The 21656-nt window shown below is 38.5% G+C and overlaps 1 protein-coding gene across 1 annotated transcript in view; it reads right to left on the bottom strand.

The window, feature by feature from the left end:
* The window catches only part of WNT9B (Wnt family member 9B), a 37928-nt gene that overhangs the window by 1569 nt on the left and 14703 nt on the right, over nt 1–21656 (bottom strand). Inside the window, exons 2-4 of the mRNA XM_074261001.1 lie at nt 10018–10274; nt 5679–5944; nt 1–4190 (exon numbers count right to left, since the gene is read on the bottom strand). The exon at nt 1–4190 is cut by the window's left edge and continues 1569 nt beyond it. Of these exons, the coding sequence (XP_074117102.1) occupies nt 3717–4190; nt 5679–5944; nt 10018–10274 (997 nt within the window). The 3' untranslated portion in view covers nt 1–3716. The remainder of the gene's footprint in view (nt 4191–5678; nt 5945–10017; nt 10275–21656) is intronic.

Genomic DNA, 21656 nt, shown 5'->3' with positions numbered 1-21656 from the left:
CATTTGTTTTACAAGGATGTGTGATGTAAAATTTAGTAACAATAACATTCTTGTTTAGTAACAAGAAACAGGGAAGTTCTCTTAAGGCATGTACACATGCATACATACCCCTCAACATTTCCACCTATGAAATATAGAAAAGATATAAATAATATAAATATTTTCTTATATTTCTTGTCTATATAAATTATTCTCTTTTGCCCTAAAAGCTGTACAAGTGAGGTAGAAAAAAAATACCCTGTCTGACTTTCTCTTAAAGCGCCAGAATAGGAAAAGCAATCCTTTTAGTTGGGAGGGCTCCAGTGTATCAGGTCTGAGTCAGAAAAAAATGCAGGCAAAGATGTTAACAAGTGGGAAGAAAGTGTCACCAATAACTGTTTCATGTGTATTTTGGTGGTTGTCCCTCGGCCATCACTTGCTCATTGCTTACAAGTCAACTTGAATGCCATCCTGTCTTGTCACTGGGCCTCCAGGGTTGTTCCTCCTTTCCCATCAATTTCCCTTGGATGGTATCATCCATCATCATAGTAGTGACTCAGAAGGAGTGAGATGAGAGTGGGTAGGAGATATGATCATCAGGCATCTCAACATCCTCCCTACTTGGTGAGTCCAAGTCATAAACTTCAGGTGAAAGGCTGATGAGGACTTTTGCTGGGTTAGATGGAGCAAGAGAGAGCCTGGATCTGGAAACTTGACAACAGTGGAGGAGGGTAAGAGGTACATATTGAGTTTGTGTAGATTTTTCCCCTGATGGAGGAAAAGCATAAAAATCTCTCCTTCAGTCCCTCTTCCTCTCAACTTATGTTATTGCTTGGTTGGTTGATTCCCAGCAATAGTGTCCATCCATATATTTGAAGATCTTATTGAGTAGTTTCTGACTGCCTTCAAAGCTAGTTCTGCTTATTATTTGATTCTATATTCCTAAAGACACAATCACCATTCAAGTCCATGTATTACTGTCACAAAAGGGGAAGTCTTTAGCTCCTGAGTTGTCCAGAGTAGGTCACCAGGAAGATGTCCTTGAGTATTATATTAATTTTCTGGTTTCACCCATGGCTACGTGGGGAGGGTGAAAAACAGGAAAGAGAAGAATAAGAAGTCTTTCAGAGAGCCAGGTACTTCCCAGGGGAAAGGCCACTTTCCTATAGCTTGTTTGGTAGAAGTGAGCATTCACTCAGCCATACAAGCATTTCAAGACCCTAATTCTGGATGAATAGTTTTCCTTTGCTTATGGGCGACTCTTAATTTTAGTAGTATAAGATGGATGTGTGTATGATGTCTGTCTCTCAGTTGTTATTCCATGACTAACATCCAAGATATGATGGAAATGAGGAAACCAAGAACTGTATTTCTGCCTACACTTCTATTATCAAAGGTAATTCATAGACTTCAGAACTTGAATAGACCTTCATTTATATGACATATGAGTAAAATGAGCCCAGAGAGGGGGAGTGATTAGAATACTCTCACACAGGTAACAAGAAGTTGAGCATGGATTGAGACCAGGTCCTCAATTCTAAAACTGAGACCCTTCCCTCTCTATAACTTCCTCTCCCACACCACTCAATCTAAATAAGAGCTTTTGTCTTGACTGTGGCCATTAGCAAGTGAAGAATATTTGCAACTGGCATCAGCTTGTCAAACTTGTCGTGTATATCTGATCAGGTAAAAAAGCTTGAGAACAAAAAGTAGAACTTATGAATTAGCTGTGAAACCATTAGAATGTAAGCTATTTGAGGTCAGGGACTGTCTTTTGCTCTTTTTGTATCTCCAGCACTTAACATAGTGCTTGACAGTGAGTGCTGTAATAAATGTTCATTGACTAATTGATTTGGTGACTGTGTATGCATACATACATGCACATGTGCATGCATACACACACATACAATATCCCCACACCACATAACTGCACATGCAGTCACCTTTGTTCCATCACACCCATGGCTACTCCCACTTAATATGAGTTCCTTATGTCCTTCACATATAATATACAATTAACATTTGCATTTGAGACTTGGGCCAGTATTATTACTATACTGGCCACATTTGCCTCAATTGAAGCAGCCCAGACTCCATATTAATTTAATCTTTCAGGAGAGGGCTTACCACTTTTGCTTGCTTTAGCTATGGGCTGGAAGCTAGTCTTCTCCAAGGCAAGTCCCCAGTGTTCGCTTTCCCTTCCTCTCTGGGAACTCATGAGAAAACAATATCTAAGTACAAGGATCTGTTCATGTCAATCTACTTCCCTATAGACAGCCCACAGGATTTCACCTTCATTGGGAAAACTTGGGAAAGCTAGTATTCATCTTTCAATACATGGCAGAGAAGGAAAAGTTCTAGATTTGGTGTCTAGAGGAACTGGATTTCAAATCTTAGTTTTGCCATTTTGTGAGTAAGAGCAAATCACTTACTTTTCTCTGGGACTCAGTTTTTTCATCTTTAAAATGAAGAAGTTGCGCTAGAGGACATTTCAGGTCAGCTCCAGATCTAAATCTATAACTTCTGAAAACGATATATCACAAAAAATAACTACCCATACTTTCTCATTACAGACCCCAAAGTGCTACCATTAATGATAGCCACTAGAAAGGTAGGCACTGGGGAAATGGGGCTGTAGATCAGAGGAAGTATATAGGAATCGACTTTTTAAAAAAAAATTAGAATTTCCTTGTGCAGGTGATTTTCAGTTTGAAAATTGTTCAAGGCAACTCCTATTATCCAGGTCTCTCTCCTTACTACCATTTAGGTATTTTATAAAAGATCAAACCAGATCCTAGGCAAGGGCACTATGTACCAGCAGTGTAACATCACTGCAAACCCAGCTAGTAATATTTGAAAAAGGTATTGACTCACCCTAGCCAAGCTCTTTTCCCTCCTATTAGCAACTGGATTGCTTTCCTTTCTCAGTATAGAATTAAAAATTCCTGACTTTACTGGCCTAAATTTCCTGACTGAAAATATCACAATGACATTTTCTCATAGCTGGACTGAACTTTAGGGGTCATGTAATCTTGAATAGGAACATTTATTTTCTACAATATCACTGGCAAGTAGTCATTTACCTTGCCCTGACAGGCACTCACTTTCTAAGGCAGCCACTTATGGACAGTTCTAAGTGTTAGGAAATTTTTTCTTTATATGGAGTTTCTTTTCCTAGAAGGAACCCAGGGCCCAGGTATTTACAACTGACTGTCAGCTTCTGTGAATTCCCAGTGTTTGTGGTCCACGAAGACCTATCTTCGCATCTTGTATTTAATATAGCTAAACTCTCCCCTCTGTGCATTTTACTCATTTCTCTCAGTTCAGCCCTTTGAGGATTCCTCCTGACTGCTCAAGCTCCCAAACCTCATTCATCCTAGACTGAAGAGGAGAAAGTATCCTCGACATCCTCCTGGTCACCCCTGTCTTATATTCCCCTTTTCTCTAGTCCTCCAACCTCATGGGATACTTTGGCACATCACGGACACTCACACACAGCAGACTCGAGGTCCCGTGTCTCCTCATTTTTCCTTGACAAATTTTGGGCAGGAAGGTGAAGGAGGAGTTAATGGTTACGGCCAAGGTAGAAAGCAGAACGAAGGTGTCAGAGCGAGCAAGCATACATCCAGGTGCCCACCCTTAACAGTGCGGTTGTGGGCAAAAGCTGGGCCAGGAGGAACATTGAAGAGGCAGATGTCTCCAATCCGCCCGACATGCTCGGGATGGGGAGCCCTGACCTACTGCTTGCAGGTGTAGGCCAGCTCCTCCTGCACACACTGCTGGCACTCCACATAGCAGCACCACTGCACGTGGCAATGGCAGGAGAAGGCCACGAGCCGGCTCTGGGTGTTATAGCCCCGACCGCAGCACAGGCTGTCACAGCTGGCCTCCCGGGAACAGGCCCGCCCGGCTGTGCCCGGAGAGTACTTGCTGGGCCGGCAGAAGCTAGGGGAGTCATCGATGTATACCAGATCGCCGGGCCTCGGGGCCATGCCCTTCGCTGGGCGCCCGGGCCTCGGAGGGGCCCACAGCTCCAGGCGCCCCAAGGCTTCATTGCTGGTGCTGGAGACCTTGACGGCAGAGTCGTAGCGCAGCTTTAGCAACTGACCCGTCTCCCGAAACGGAGAGAGCTGCTTCCAGCAGGTCCGCACAGCACAGGAGCCCGAGACACCGTGACATTTGCATGTAGTCTTAAGACCATTCCTCACAGCCTGGATGGGAAGGGAGAGAGAAGAGTTCCTGTTGGTTTGGGCCAGGTCTGAGAGGGCTTCCTTCTCCCACCATCAGAGCCAACCAAAAACACCCTTTATATCCCCCTAACATTCCCTGAAGGGGACATATTACCACATATTACCAGGGAAGGAAAAGAGAAAGGAGAAACTTTTTTCAAGGCTCAGCTTAGGAGCCTCCTCCTACAGGAAGCCTTCACTGATCTTTGGGATCTCCTTCCTCAACTTACCCTATATGTTCACATTATACCCCACTCAGGGGTCTGTAAGGTCTTTGAGGACAGAACCTTTTTTCATTCATAGAATTATAGCTTTAGAGTTGCAACGGATTGTAGAAGTCATCTGGCTTAATCTTCATTTAATAGATAACCTTTGAGAACAGTAAATTAATTTCTTCAAGGTCTTATAGGTAGTTAAGCATCCAATAGCATTAGAGTTGCAATGGATTGTAGCGGTCATCTGGCTTGGTAAGTCACTGACTCAGCTTCTTCATCTGTAAAATGGGGAAAATGTACCTAGCTGCCAGAATGGTTGTGATAATATATGTAAATAACTTCGCAAATCTGAAGTGCTTTTGTTCTTGTTGTTCAGTTATGCCTGACTCTTTGTGGTTCCATTTAGGGTTTTCTCAGCAAAGAGATTGGGGTGCTTTGCCATTTCCTTCTCCAATTCATTTTACAGATGAGGAAACTGGGGCAAAAAGGATTAATTGAGGGTTTATTTTTTTGACAAAGTTACTGGAGTGTTTTTTTCTTAATTTCTTTCTTTATAGATGAGGAGACTGAGGCAAACAGGATTAATTGGGTTTTTTATGGATTTTTTTTTTTTGCAAAGTTACTAGTATGTTGTTGTTGGGGTTTTTTTTTTGTTTGTTTTGTTTTTATTTTTGTTTTTTAAATTCTTCTCTTCAGTTCATTTTACAGATGAGAAAACTGAGGCAAAAGGGGTTAAATGACTTGCCTGGATCACACAGCTAGTTAACTCTGAGGCCAAATTTGAGCTCCTAATTCCATGCTTGATACTCTATTTACTATACTACCTAGCTGCCCTTGAGTGCTTTTTTTAACCATTTTTTTTTTAAATCTAACAAAGGAAAAAGTTGAGGTCCAGAAAAGGAAAGTGACATATTCAACATCACTTCGTAGTAAAGTCATAATTCAAAACCTGTTCTGTCTCCAAACTCGGGGTCTGTTCCATCATACAACTTATACTGAAAGTTGTGTATTGAGTGGGAGGGGGGGAGGTCGTGGTGAGGTGCAGGAACACACACCATCCAGACAATTCCAAAGCTGCCTTCCACCCTCTGCCTACTACTTAGTTGCTATGATGTCCTGAAGCACTTTAGTTCACTGCTGGTTCCTAAGCGAGTACTCAGGCTTTTTCCTGAGACAGCCCGGTGGGAAAGAGCCCTGACACCCAGCTGCTTGATCCCATGCTCCAAGAGAGATGGAGGCTGCCCGGGGTGCCCACCTTGATGCCCAGGTTGGTATTGTGAGCATCCATCCGGGCACGAAGGTCCTTGCTTCCCTTCTTGGGCCCCAGGAAGTTGCTGAGGAATTTAGTGCTATATTTGAGGTTGTCCCCACACACCCCCCACTGCCAGGCTTGGCGGTTCTCCAGGTCAGGGGAGTCATCACAGGTGCAGCGTTCCATTCGGCCTGCACTGCAGGCCCGGGCCAAAGCATGGGTGAGGGCTGCTGAGGACACTGCGTAGAGGAAGGCGGTCTCCTTGAAACCTACACCGGAAAGGGAAGAGAAAGAGGGAGAGAAAAAGAAAAATTGAGGTTCTAACAGGGCCTCCTGGGGCCCTGAATGACAGCAGAAAGGAAAGGTACAGACTATCAAAGTAGTTGTGAATTGTAGAGATCTGGAACAACTAAACAATCAATCAATAAGCATTTATTAAATATTTATCACATATCAGATTGTGGTAAGCACTGGGAATACAAAAAGAGGCAAAATACAATCTCTAATCTCTAATGGATAAGAAATAAGACAAAAATGCATGAACAAGTGACATATGGATTAAATAGGAAATAATTAATAGAAGGAAGGAGAAGTAAGAATTAAGAGGGATTAGAAAAGGTTTCTTGTAGAAGATAAAATTTTGTGTAGTGATTCAAGGTAATTCCAGTAGAGTTGGAACAGAAAGTGCCATTCACATCTGCAGAGAGAACTATGAAAGTGGAGCAAAGTATAGTATTTTCTGTTGTTTGTTTGCTTGTTTTTTCTTTCTCATGATCTCTCTTGATTTGATTTTTCTTGAACATAACCAATTTGGAAATATGTTTAAAAGAATTGCACATATTTAATTTATATTAGATTGCTTGCTATCTTGGGGAAGAGAGAGGTAAGGGACAGGGATAGAAAAATTTGAAACATAACATTTCCAGAAATGAATGTTGAAAACTATTTTTACATATAGTTGGAAAAATAAGACACAATTTTTAAAAGTGGGATTTTAGCTGGGATTTATAGGATGCCAGGGAAGTCAGGAAGAGAAGTTGAAGAAAAAAAGTATTACAGGAACTGGTGACAGTCTCATTTTACAGTGACCCAGAGTAGAAGAGACTTGTCCATAGCCAAACAGCAAGATAGCAACTATGGGGATATGTAAGACCCCAACCAGAACACTGAAAATGTTTCCTTTTCACCCATCTCCTTGTTTCCTAAGATATGACATAGAGCAAATGTGCAAATTCTATCTTTGAACTTAAACCATGGGGAGATGGAATAACAGCATCTATCCTCTATGAACAGGGTTACTACTGGCCCAGATTGCCATTGGAGGTTCCTCCCAAAGCTGTCTGTCTTCTACTTTGACTCTGATGTTCTTGAGATTTGAAGTCACCAACTCTTCCATGTGCAATCTGACTGGTGACTGTATGATAGCTCTTCAAATATATCAAGACTAATCTCATATCCCCCTCATCTTTTCCTCTTCAAGGAATATATTCCAAGTTCCTTTCACTGATCTTCATATAAGGACTTAAGATTCTTCCCTATCTTGGTTGCCTTCCAACTTATCAGTGTCTTTATTAAATTGTGGCCTCTAGAACTGAACACAATGATCTAGATATGGTCCTACTGGACAGATAACCTCAAGTCATCCTACAGGAGAAAAAATGGACCTTTGATGGAAAAGAAAACTAATGAAAACACAAAAAGTCAATAACTGTATGTGAGCAAGTTTGAAAGTAACTGGAGTTATATATAATGATGTAGTGCTGCTAATGAGGGAGAAGAAACAAGTGTCTCTTTAGAACTCTAGTATTTTATTTTATTTTATTTTTTAAAATTTTATTTATAAATTTTTTGACAGTATATATGCATGAGTAAATTTTTTTATAACATTATCCCTTGTATTCATTTTTCCAAATTATCCCCTCCCTCCCTCTACTCCCTCCCCTTGATGACAGGCAATCCCATAATTTTACATGTGTTACAATATAACCTAGATACAATATATGTGTGTAAATACCATTTTCTTGTTGCACATTAAGTATTAGATTCTGAAGGTATAAATAACCTGGGTAGATAGACAGTAGTGCTAACAATTTACATTCACTTCCCAGTAGAACTCTAGTATTTTAAAGGGTATTCAGGGAGTTATATAAGAAAAACAGAAGAACTGGGGCAGGGATTGGTTCTGTTCTGAAGATTTTAAGAGAGGAACGGTAAAGGAGAGTGGGAGTGAAAAAAGAATATGCTATTATAAAAAGGAAGAAATTAAAGTTGGAATTTACCATTTCTCATAATAGCAAATAGAATATAAGAGAAGAAAATGTACATACATAGAGGGAGAAGTAGAGAAACTGGCATAAGATGAATATCATCATCTCTGAACTAAAGAAGAATCGTACACAAACATATACTCTCACATGAAGGGATACACATATACCCACATCAACATTCACATACCCTTTTGGTATAAAAATATGTTGCACACAAAGAAACAAGCAAGGAAGATAGGGAGTCTATTGTTCTCTTATAAGAAATGATAAAAAGAAAATTTTAGAGAATCTTGGGTAACAAACTGATACAGAAAGTTGTGAGTAGAACGAGGAGAATAAAATATACAATAACAACAATGTAATTAAAAATATCTTTGAAAGACTTAAGATCTCTGATCAAAGCAATATACAACCATGTCTCCAGAGCACCCATAGTGAATAATCCATGAATTTTCTCTCTGAGAGGTAACAGATTTAAGGTGCAGAGGGAAACACTTTTTTTAAATTGATCACTATGTGTATTTGTCTTACTTGACTATACTTACAAATGATTAGTATTTTTCTTTGCTTTTTAATTGGAGTGAGAAATTAGCAATAGTGATATAAAAAAAAGAAGACTACTGAAAATTTTTAAATGCAGAGAGGAATAGAAAATTCAGACGGAAGCATAGACTAATAGGGCAGTTTTGAAATTAACATGGACTTTATCACATACTTTTAAAATACTAAGTGATGAGGATTCATGGTTTCATATGCAATCGTCTTTTTGTATTCTGCTGTATGTGTAGAAATGCTTGTTTTATTGGTATTTAGGCTCAGAATTTTTTAAAATTAAAAAATAATTAATAAATTTAGGGAGAAAAAAGGGAACTGATAAGGGGTCACTCTGAGATTATTTTCTATTTATAAAATATGTGTTATATTCTACATTCTATAGGAAGCCTTCTATAATCCCTCTTAGTTCTAGTGATTTTCCCTTTTTAAATGATTTACTGTTCATATTATATATAATTTGCTTTATATAGATTTGTATACATGTTGTCTCAGCTATTAAATGTGAACTCCTATGGGGCAGGGATTATCTTTTGCCTCTTTTTGTATAGTGCTTAGCATAGTTCCTGGAGCACTTAATAAATATCTATCAAATAAATGTGACTATGTATATTTTTATGTATAAATAGTTATTACAGGTGTTATATACATTTGTTTTACATGTGCATGTATATTTTATTTATTGTATTATGTAAATACATACATATATCTACAGATATATTTACATATACATATGAAGTCGGTTTCCTTTGTCCTCTATGCCCACCATTCTCATTCTTACCATTATTCCACTTAATTGCTATTATTGTTATTTGTATTTTTATTATTGTTATTATCCTACTTAATTGTGATTATTTGCATTTGTATTATTGTTATTATTCCACTTAATTGATACTTTGGTATCCTGAAAAAATTATTGAACTGAGATTTGCTGGACTGAAATCATAGCATATCAGAGTTATAAGGGTCTTTAGAAACAATCTGGTCCAACCCCTTAATGTTACAGAGTAGAAAACTGAAGAGAAGAGAAAGGATTTGTCTAAAGTCAAATGTACACAAGCATGTATATATGTGTACAATATATATGCATGTATACATATAATAGAGGTATATCACATGTTTATATAGCTGCAAATAACTATTTAATACAACATATATATGACATTAAACACCATAATTATATGTTTTAAATCCAAATGTTATTATCCTCGCAAAACACTCATTTTTCAGAGAAGGAACAGAAGCCCAGAAAGGGCTCAATGATAAGCAGCCTTAAAGTAACATAATAATTACTATATTACAATGCATAATGTTGTATAATAAAATAATTATTGTATTATATAATATTTTGTTATATAGATACATTTATGTGTTATATTGCATAGTTATTTGCAAGGCCTTTTCCCATTAGAATATGACCTCCTTGAGGGTAGGGATCATGTTTTTACAGACTTCATGTAGATCTTTAGCACTTACACTATGACTAGATACAAGGCTGTTGATAAGCGGAAGGAAGCACATACCTCTTTTTAGGAGCGCTGTTCTCCCCTCCAGACTACAGTTCCAGCGCTCATGGCGGAATTGGGCCTGGCACTCAAGGACACCCAGGTGCACAGCATCATACAGGGTCTCAGCTAGGCCTGGCTCTCGCCGACATAATTGCTTTTGCTTGCGGGAAAGTTTTAACAGGTCACACTGTTTCAGGTGGGCTCTGCTTTGCAGGGGAGCTGTAGCTGAACCCAGTCCAGGGAAAGGAGTTAGAGCTTCTCTTCCTGTCAGGCTAGTGGGAGCCAGGGAAGAAAAAAAGGTTGATTAAGTCTTAAGAGGAGAAGGAAATGAGTAGAGTGGAACCAGTCCAGGGACACTGAGCAAAAAGTCTGGTTAACTCTCAAGGGGAAAAGGGAACTAGTGGAATGACACCAGTCTGGTGGCCTTGTGGAAAGAGCCTTGGTGCATGAGTTTGATTCCCTATCTTGCCACTTTTAAGCTGCAGAGACTTAGATAAGTCATTATATCTTGCTGAAGCATAAATTTTCTCTATGAAAAATGTGTATATGTATAGGTAGAGTGGACTAACAATACTTAGAATTACTAATAACACCCAATATTAATTAATTAGTTAATTGATAAATTTCTAATTAATTGACTAACTAATAAAATACTAATAATACTTAGGCTTACAGTGGGGAGAGTAATAATATTTAGGCCTAAAAATTATATAAATGTGGAGTGTCAGTATTATGAATACAGAGAATTAGTCTTGGAGTCAAATTCCTTCTTTTGGCACCTATGAGCTTAATGACTATTAACCCTTTGTACCTGAGACAATCTGCTAAGTCTATAATTTGCAGATGAGTTGACATTATACCTTGGAAGAGATTCCATGCTGAGTTTCCTACTGATGAAAGCACAAGTTCAGCCTCCTAAAATATTATCATGGATGAGATGGAATGGACTTCCCAAAGAGTAAGTCTCAGAACCAATGTTCTATTGCTTCTGAAAGTACTAGTCCTTTGTAGTCTAGTCTCTTGAGGCCTTTTTCAATATAGAGCAATTGTTGTCTAGTTCCTTTCCCGTAAATGGTCGCATTCATTTTGAGCCTTTCACAGCGTCTCCCCATTGTATAAATGAGAAGACTAAGGTTTAGGAAGTGATGATGATTTGTGTAAGGACACATCTTGACTGTAGAGATGGAACCAGAACACTAACTGAAACTGATCCTCATTGAGATCAGATTGGAACTGAGGTCCAGAGAAACTATGATTAGTCTTAAAGTTATGAAGTTGTGCGAGATAGTGGAAAAAATTCTGGAATAGGAATCCACTGACCTAGGTTCCAATTATGGCTCTGTCAATAATTAGCTGCATCATTTCCTCTTTTCTGGACTTCAGTTTTCTTTTCCAGATTATCTCTAAAGGCCCTTCTAGAACTAATAATTTGTGTTTCAAGTCCACCGAATCCAAGATTTTTGCAGCATACCAGAGTGTAAGTATAAATGGAATAACAAGTGGACAATCAAACATAAGTGGGAATAGTAAAAATGAACATAACGTGCTTAGGGGAAAAGGAGACTATTTGTTGGAGACCAGTGATAAGGTAAGTTATAAGACTTTTAATTGCATCATCATTGCTTGTGTTCCCCAGCTAGGATCTTTGATTACTGGTATCTATCTTCTAATCTTCTTCCTCTCACTTCTTTCCACAATGCCTATCACAATGCTGATCATACAGTGATAACTGAATTGATAAACTTAAGAGTTTCAGTTTGTTCCTTTCTTCTGATACAAAATATTGGAAAAGTATAAAATAAATTGGGCAATAGATCCTATAGCAATGGGGGAAAGGTCTAGACTGGCTAAGGAAATGCCTAGAAGGTGAGCCAAACCTATACCCTTGTAAACTGTCATTATCTCTTCCCGTTCCTGGGGCTACCACACTAGAAAATGAGTCCTCAGGATATTGAAAGCAAGGCTACAAGAACAGGACCTAGGATGAGATTGTATGTGCAGACAGGCAGCTCAGTTCTTCCTCCTTTTGCTTTTACAGGGATTTTATCCTTGATACCTGAGGCTTTCATTACATGGATCCTTTTGCAAAACTTTACTGTATTTAAAAAAAATCAAGGGTTCTCTGAAAAGGCATTAATCTTTTAAATGAGGCTGATGGACAGAGAGAGGAGTTTAGCCAGCTACACAAGTGGGAGATGGAAGTAGGTCCACCCAGGGAATTCCCCTCCTTCCCTCAAGGAGCATTCTGAGAGTTTTTATTGCTGGTTTCATAGGAAACCATAGGGGTGCTATGGGACCTCTGTCCAGGCCCTATGGCCTGGAGCTAAAAGACAACTTGGAAGGAAGGAACTCGGACCTAGGCTCATGAAATTAAATTAAAGAAGGAACTCGGACCTAGGCTCATGAAATTAAATTAAAGAAGGAACTCGGACCTGGGCTCATGAAATTCTCTGTGCTGCGCCTAGTTTTCTACGGCAGTGCTTTGCTAGACTTTCAATAATATTATTAATAACAATGATAATTAGCATTTATATAGCATTTTAAAGTTTGCAAAGTGCTTTACAAATTTTATCTCATTTGATCCTCACAACAACCTTGGAGGGGGTGGAGTGGGTATTAGTATTATTACTTTCATTTTACAGATGAGGAAACATCTCACAGATGGTTAAGTATTTGGGGCATAGTTTGAATTGAGTATTTCTGACTCTTGGTCCCATTCCCCTGGCATGGCTTCTGAAGCCCTCCATAGTGTGGTTCCAAGATACTTTACTAGGATTATCTCCCAGTACTCCCTCATAAATTGATAAGAGTCCATCTGGATAGGTCTTTACTGTTCCATAAACATAGCTTCCATATCCCCAGTTTTGCTCCTTTCCTCACACATTTTCTCCCTGCCTGGCCTCTCTTTGCTTCTTTCCTCAAACTATTTAAACCTTATAAATGCTTCCAGTCCCATCTCCTCCCTGAAGGTCTTTCTGACCCCACAGTGACAACCTCTTGCTTCTCTGAACTTCTGCAGTGATTATTATCGGTTGTGTCTGACTCTTTGTGACCCCACTTTGGTGTTTTCTTGGCAAAGATATCAAAGTAGTCTGTCATTTCCTTCTCTAGCTCACTGTATAAGTGAGGAAACTGAGGCACACAGGGTGAAGTGATTTGTACAGGTTCTCACAGCTAATAAGTGTCTGAGATGAGATTTGAACTCACAAAGAGGAGTTTTCTTGATTTGAGGCTCAGTACAACCTAGCTGTTCCATATTTCACAATACCTTGTGTATATAACAGATACTCAGTACAGGCATTTATTGAATCAAGAAATTAATAAAATTAACTATAATAAGATTAATAAGGTCTGTTCCTGAAGCCAAGTCATCCAAACTAGGGACCCAAAGCCAAGATATATTTCCTCCTTCCTTGAACAGTTTCGGGAAAGCAATGAAACAGTCTTACTTTTCAGCTATATTGAGCGTCTTCCCATAACCTTTCTTAACAGTGGGGTAAAGATCCAAAGGAATGGACAATCAAGCTCCAGGCTGGTTCTGACCTTCCTCTACTAAAACTGACTTGTTGAATGGCTACCTTCTCTGCTGGACCTAATGCAGAAAGCCCCACAGGCAGGTGTAAGACAAGTCCACCCCCATCCAGGTACCTTCAGAGAACTCCCATGGATGGAATCTACCAGGTGCAGCCAACTCAGTGGGGAGCTAATCTCTAAAACCACCAAGCAGGGACAGATCCTATCGGACTCCATCCCAGCCAGCCGTGGCCCTGGGCGGCAATCCCAACCTGAGGGGAGGGAAGGAGCTGGCTAATAATTAAGCTGGGGGCTAATGGGTAAATTTCCAGTCCACTGCTGTCCAAACCAAAACTCTTCCCTGAAACCTGGCAGAAAACCTTCAGAGTTTCAGGATTTTTGCTTGATCTTCCTCTGATCCCCAGTAAAAGCCATGGTTCACCTCAACTGACTGGTACCTACTTCAACTTAACTGCTGAGGAGATTAATTTCCAGCATAGAAAGTCTGGGTATGAATAGGCTACATAACCATCTTTGAAGAGAGAATTTGTGATTCAAGTAGGGGTAGGACTTAGATGACCTCTAAGGGCCTTTACCTTTTTTAAGAGTTTGGCCCTTATGCAATTGTGTGTGGCTCAGATGGTTCTAAGGCAACTGAGAAGCTGAAGAGACCATGAAGTTGTGCAATCCAGGAGCACAGTTCCAGAGGAAATCCAGTGAGAGGACATGAGTTCATGTGATTCCCTTCCATATAAGCTCTCCTTCCCTACTCTGAGCCCTGAAAGTCACACCCAGAAGGGAGGATATATTATTGACATATCTTCTTTTCTTTATGGACCCAGCTTCTTTTCTGTAAATGAAAAAAACAAACAAACAAACCTTTTCCTTCCTGCTACGCTTAGAAGTTGGAAGAAAAACTGTATTGTCAGAAGAAAATAATATTCTGTAGTGTTTTGATTTAACACCTAGCACTAGAATTGTGAAAAGAAATATAAAGCTTGAAAAATTAGCCTTATGAGTCTTACCTTCCATTCCCACACCCAATGGCTAGCTTAATAACCTTTGTGTCTCTAATGCACTGTTGGAATTGTGAACTGATCCAACCATTTTTGAAGAGCAATTTAAAACTAGGTCCAAAGGGCTATAAAACTGTGCATACCCTTTGATCCACCAATACCATTAATAGGTCGGCATCTCAAAGAAATCATAAAAAATGGGAAAAGATTTATATGTACAAAAATATTTATAACACCTCTTTTTTGTGGTGGCAAAGAATTGAAAATTGAGGGGATATTCATGAGTTGGGGAATTGCTGAACAAGTTGTGGTATATGAATGTGACAGAATACTATCGTGCTATAAAAAATGACAAGCAGAGTAGTTTCAGAAAAACCTGAGAAGAGATGTATGAACAAATGTAAAGTGAAGTGAATATTACCAAGAAAATATTGTATATGATAACAGCAATATTGTATAATGATCAACTGTGAATGACTTAGCTATTCTGATCAATACAATGACGTAAGATAATTTCAAAGGACTTGTGATGGAAAATGCTCTCCACCTCCAGAGAAGGAACTGATGCAGTCTGAATCCAAAATGAAACAAATTTTTCACTTGCTTTATTTTTCTTGCTTTTTTTTTTGCAACATAGATAACATGGAAATATGTTTTGCATGATTTCACATACATAATTGATATATTTCTGGCCTTCATAATGTGGGGGGAAAGCATGAAAGAGGGAGAGAGTTTGGAATTCAAAATTGTTTTTAAAAATGAATGTTAAAACAAATAAATAAATAAAAAGAAGAAAAGCAACCTTTGTGTCTTATCCAAATTTTGAATTTGTCTTATGTCTAACCAAACTATTATTTTCTATGGGTTATGCATTTAATATGTATCTTTATGTCTCATAGATCAAAACCGCTGGTGAATTAGTGTAACATCAGAAGACTGTAAATGAAATATATTTCACTCCTTTTTGCAGAGAGGTGGTGAACTATAGATATAGAATTGGTCATGTGTTGTAAGTAGCTAAGTGGACAGTAGACCTGAAGAAGACTTGAGTTCAAATTTAGCTTCAGACAATAGCTATGTAATCAGTATCTGCCTTAGTTTACTCATCTGTAAAATGAGGATAATAGTACCGACCCTGAAGGGTTGTTGTGAGAAACAAATGAGATGATATTTGTAAAGCATTTGGCCCAGTGCCTGGCCTATAGAAGATGCTTAATTAATGTTTGTTTTTTTTTCCCTTGGCAGAGAAATAGTAGATAAGTATAGAACCAGGCTTACATGTATTTTTTTTTTTGTTATAAGAGAGGTATATCATAATGTTATAGATAAGGGGGGGGTAGGAATACAATAGGGATGTTAAAATAAAGAGCATCAATGAAATAATTTTTAAAAAAGAAAACACAAAAATAAAAGTAAGTCAAATTGTGCTTGGAAATCCTAAATCTTAAGCTGTCAGCAAGATAATCTATGTCCAGGTTTTAAAGAAGTTCTTACACAAATATCTGTCATTTACTAAATTAAGTGGAACTCCTGTGACTGACTGTAAGAGTCTAATAAAAAGTGAGTTAATTTTATTAGCAATAATGATGTCTAGTAGCCCTTAATGATCAACAAAGGCAACCAACCGGACAGAGGCCTCAGGAGATACTTGGCCCCTGCTCTGCCAAGCTGCCCAGAAGACCTTTCCCTTAGGGAGGGAGATTAAAGCAAAAGCTGTTATAGAGAATCAACTTGCTTAACACCATTACCAATTACTAAGTATTAGTGTAAAGGTCCTGGACCCTGGCATTCTAGATTTGTTACACATTCCATCCAACTGATCTTGTGCCCGATTCTTGGATGAAGTAAGAAAATATAACAGAGAAGACAATTTCCCTCCTACTCCCAAAACCCACCCTCACTGGTTCTCCAGCCTTCCATCTGTGCCCTATTTCTAACCAGGTCACATTTTCCCCTTTCCTGCCCCCCATCTCAATAGTCTTATTTGAGTGTTAGTTTAAAAACAAACTGACTGAGTTTCCCATAGTTCATAGATTTGGAGCAGAAAGAGACCTCATATAGTCCAAACTCCTCATTTTATATTTACTGGGATGTGAAGTATAAGATAGCTTAGTCGATTTGGCAGAGTTGTTGTTCAGTCATTTTAAAGTCATAGCTGATTCTTCATGATTCCATTTGGGGTTTTATTAGAAAAGATATTAGAGTGACTTGACATTTCCTTCTCCAGTTTATTTTACAGATGAGGAAATTGAAACAGGGTTAAGTGACTTAGGCAGGGAAACATAGCTAGTAAGTGTTTGTGGCCAGATTTGAACTCAGGAAGATGAGTCTTCTTGACTTCAGATCTACTACTCTAGTATATCACCTAGCTGCCCTAAGTCACACAGGGAGTAATTATCAAATAAGGGAAATGAAAACGTATGCATTCAAATATATTTGCAAACTATTTAACTTTTAATGATCAACTATAAGGTACTGTAATCCATGAATTAAATCACAATTCTCAATTTCCTCATCTGTAAAAAGAAGCTATACATGTTTATACCGAATACCTCATTGGGTTGTTTTTTTTTCCCCCTTTGGGAATTGCTTTTATTACTGATGTCTATTTGTTGCTAAACATTATACTATTACACAAAGTGACTGAACATAGGATATATAAGCTCAAATAACAGAATTATTTACTAAAAGCATAAGCCCTTATAATGGTTTCCTACAATTTTTATGATAAATCAAAGATCTTTTATCAGTTCACTTGCTGGTTTCTCCCTATGACCATTAAGCTTCATTTAATTCTGTATAGCAGGCATCCCTGTTCAAAAGAAAAGGCATTCTAAAATGCATATATTTTGTAAACTATTATTATTAAGTTAGAAGCTATTAGGTAAACAATTAACTTTCAGAGGTTCATGAACTTGTTAATTTTTTTCCCTTAGTTATGAGAGATTTTATGTGTTCTTCAAGATCTAAATTATTGGACCCAAATCTGAGTTGCAGTCTGTCTTGTTCAGTCCTGCTCAGTGATTTATTCCCTCATGTAAGAAATCAAGCCTGCTAATTCAGCTGGCTATGTGGTTTCCCCAGTCAAGGCAGTGACCCTTTTCCCACTCCATAATCCCCAGGGATTCAGGTTATCACCTATGCTGGAAGTAACCTTGGTTCTTAGATATCCCATCAGGTTGAATCTGAACAGCTCTCTCCCTCAAATAGAGAAGACAGCCTCCTTCCCAAGTCTCTATTTTCCCCAATTTTCATCTTGTGTCACCTTCCCATATTTATCTTGACTCTCTCTTTTTATTCACTCTCTCCCCACATCCCTTAAATACAATTTCTCCAGAGGCCCCCCCAAAGTAACCTTTTTCTGCTGTATTGGGAGAGAGATGGGAACAGGGCTTGGAAGGGCTACAGAGAGAGAAGTTGAAACATTATGTTGCTTCAAGTGGACAACAGTTGGTCTTTTAATTTCTCTGGGCTTCCAATTGGTTAATTGTCTTCTTAAAGGAGCCCCAAAGTCTAGAGGATACAGTGGTTGGGAAAGGACGGGCCAAAAAAACTGCCTCTAAAACCACCCTGACTCTTGGAAGAATTTTTGGAGATGGGCTTGGAGCCTTTGCAACTGCTCAGAGGTTCTACCAGAATATTTAGAAATCTGAATGATGTAATTACTTTGATTATGAGTGCATAGAGAATGGGGCAACCCCATGAAAACTACTTAACACAAAAAGGGGTCTCAACCAGATCGGGGTTGGAGATAAAGAGTTTACCCAAAAAAATCTCTAGGTTTAGGGATAGGTCCACTAAGCTGATATCTCCTCAATGAACTTTGAGTTCTTCCTGATGCCTCCTAACTCCTAACCTCCACCTCTAGCTGAAGGAGGAAATCTCTCCTCAATTTTCCTGAAATGTACACCTATTCTCCATCTTCCTTATTATATCCTACTTTGTATTTCACTCATATGTGTACAAATGACAAAGAAGTTCATTGTGAAAATGAACACATCTATTTGCGTATCCCTTGCATTGACCAGTGTCTTGCACATAGTAGGTATTTATTATTATAAACAATAATAATATTAAAATTCTTTACATGTTGTCTCATTTGGTCCTCACAATAATCCTATGTGGAAGGTGTTATTATTTCCATTTTACAGATGGGGAAGTTGAGTAGGTCACATGGTGTCTCAGAATTTGAAATCATTTAAGTTGATTCAGATATTTTAATCTATTCTTTATCTCTCCAAGTCCACATAGCTTTCATAGTATCCATCAAGTTGAAAACTAAGATACCAAAAAGGACCTTGTAGAATCCGCCATCTTTTAGCTAGCTCCAAAACTTCTAGGCATCTAAGCCAGATTAACTGGGACTCTCCCATAGACAAGTCCTGATCTCAAACCCCTTTTATTGTTGTTCAGTCATTTCATCACGTCCAACTCTTTGTGATCCCACTTGGATTTTTCTGGGCAAAGATACTGGAGATATTTGCCATTTTCTACTCCAGCTCATTTTACAGATAAGGAAACTGAGACAAATAGAGTTAAGTGGTTTGCCCAGGATAACACATTTAGTAATGTGAGACCATATTTGAATTCAGGAAGTTGAGTCTTCCTGACTCTAGACCTGATGCTCTATCCACTACATCACCTAGTTGCCCATTATTGATATTTTTCATATTAGAAATTGAAATGTCTTAGTATTACCATATATTATATATTTATAATATTATATAATTATATGTATTATAATTACTTAGTATTATTATGAAGATTTACAGATACCCGCCAGAGGTGCCCAGACCCCTGGGAAACCTTGGACCACACTTTGAAAAATGCTATCTTAGACTCCTTAGAGTATCCCTGCTGAGGGCTTCCCAGGAGGTAGGAGGTTAGTTGGAAGAGGACCAAGGCAATGGTTCTCACAGGTACAGGTCATGTCAGGCCTAGAAGCTTTGCCTGGCATTAGATCCCATGCCAGCCATGGGCTAACACCCAGAAACTAGTAAAGCCTCCTTGTTGTGTCCGGAGCTTAATGCCTGGGCCCAGTGGGCTAAAAAACACCCATTAGATGCTCCAGATAACAGGCTTCCTCTACTGGGGCTGATTTGCATAGAAAGCATTCACAGTGTGCTTTCATCTCCAAAATCTAGGTCTGCCCCTCACCCCCTAGTCTGGGGAGTGGCTCCAAAGTGGCTGCCCCCCCCCCAGAACAGGAAGAACCAATAACTGAGCCATACCACATTCCCCTTTGAGATAGGGGGCTCCTGCTGCCCAAACCCCCAAGAGATTATAGGAGCCTGGAGGGAGAGAGACTCACTTCTTCTATCTTGGTAAGACTTAAAATTTAAGTCACCTCACAGGTTTCACTTGACTAGTCAGTTCCCCTTTCCCTTAGGCTAACCGAAACCTAGGAATTGGCTAAAGTGCTGGACTTTGAGTCAGCAAAGACTAGAGTTTAAATTCTCCCACAGGGACTCACCATGTGATTTTAGGCAAGCCAATTAAATCCTTAATGCTTCAGTTTCCTCATCTGTAAAATGGGGTGAGAGCATTTACCTCAAAGAGTTGTTATAGGATCTGAGTGAGAGTATCTGTGTATATACATATACACATATATATGTGTGTATACCCTTTGTAGACCTTAAAGTGCTATATAAACATCAGATCTTATTGTAAAACTTTTTCTCCATGAAGCCTTCCTGACTACCCTGGCCCATAGTACTTCAACTTTACTTTCCTCTTTAAATACATCTCCTAGATTCCTTTATTTCCAGCTAAACAAAGGTCTTTCCTGATGACATAAATTGTTAGTGCTCTTCTTTCCCTTTTCCCAACACACACACACACACACAAACAAACACACACACACACACACACACACAAACACACACACACACACACACACCCCTTATGTTCTCCTTCAACCACAGGAAAGGAGAGGAAGGAGATGACCAAGGTCATTCTGAATGAGCTTTAGTTAGAACTCCACTTTTTCTCCATTTTCTGGAATTTAACTCCTCAACTTAATGGACAATGCCAGAGAGCATGGCCTAGTTTCCTGCATCTTTGTGCAGCATCATTCCCAGTTTAAAGGTCTTTTATAACTTTGTCGGAAAAGGGAGTGCCAGAGGATTAGATAGATAGAATCATGAAAATGACAAAAATGAACTTGGACAGACTTTGAGAGATAGTGGAGGATAAAAGGGGATGGCATGTTGTGGAAGATGGGTTCATGAAGAGCTGGACTTGACTCAATAACAGCCAACACCAAGAACCACCAGAAACACCAACAATACCAGTAAACCCAATCTCCCAAGATATCAAGACTGAAATGGGGATTGGTTACAATCCCAATTTACAACTACAATAATACTCAAGGAATTGTTCAATTCTCTGTCTGAAGACCCTCCACTGCATCTAGAATTAGGCCATTTTACTTTTGTTTGGTCTCAGGATCTCTTTACATTCTTAAACATTACTGAGAACCCCAGAAAGCTTTCTGTTTATGTGATTTATATCTATTGATATTCCATATTAGAAATTAAAATCAATACATTAAAATATTTATTTATTCATTTAAAATAATATATTATGTTAACAAATATGTTTTAATGAAAAATAATATTTTCCCAAATTAAAATATTTAGTGAGAAAAGTGATGCTGTTTTACATTTTTTTGCAAATTTCTTTAATATTTGACATAATAGAAGGTAGCAGAATTATTTTATCTGCTTTTGCATTCAAACTGTCATGTTTTACCATTTTGCTTAAATTCCATGAAGAATATCTGGCTTTACATTGATAGGTAGTTGGAAAGGGGAGAGAATTTTAAAGGGCAAATAATAACTTAGTATTATGAAAATCATTTTTTTCTTCAAGGATCTCTTGAAAGACTCTTAGAGACCCCCCCATTGTCCTTGTATTACATTCTGAGAATTTCTTCTCTGGCCTGTCAAGATTTTTTTGGATTCTGGTTCTATCATCTATTATTTTTCTCTTAGCTTAGTATCATATGCAAAGCTGAGGAGCATTTCACCTATGCCTTCATCCAAATTCTTGATAAAAATATTAAGCAATATATTCTAAACTTTCTATTTCCAGTTTTAGTGTTAGATCCTCATCAGGGCTTTA

The sequence above is a fragment of the Sminthopsis crassicaudata genome, chromosome 4 (assembly GCF_048593235.1).
Source record: "Sminthopsis crassicaudata isolate SCR6 chromosome 4, ASM4859323v1, whole genome shotgun sequence".
Classification (NCBI taxonomy): domain Eukaryota; kingdom Metazoa; phylum Chordata; class Mammalia; order Dasyuromorphia; family Dasyuridae; genus Sminthopsis; species Sminthopsis crassicaudata.
The sequence above is the reverse complement of the archived record's forward strand: the minus strand, read 5'-3'. Positions and strand labels throughout refer to the sequence as shown.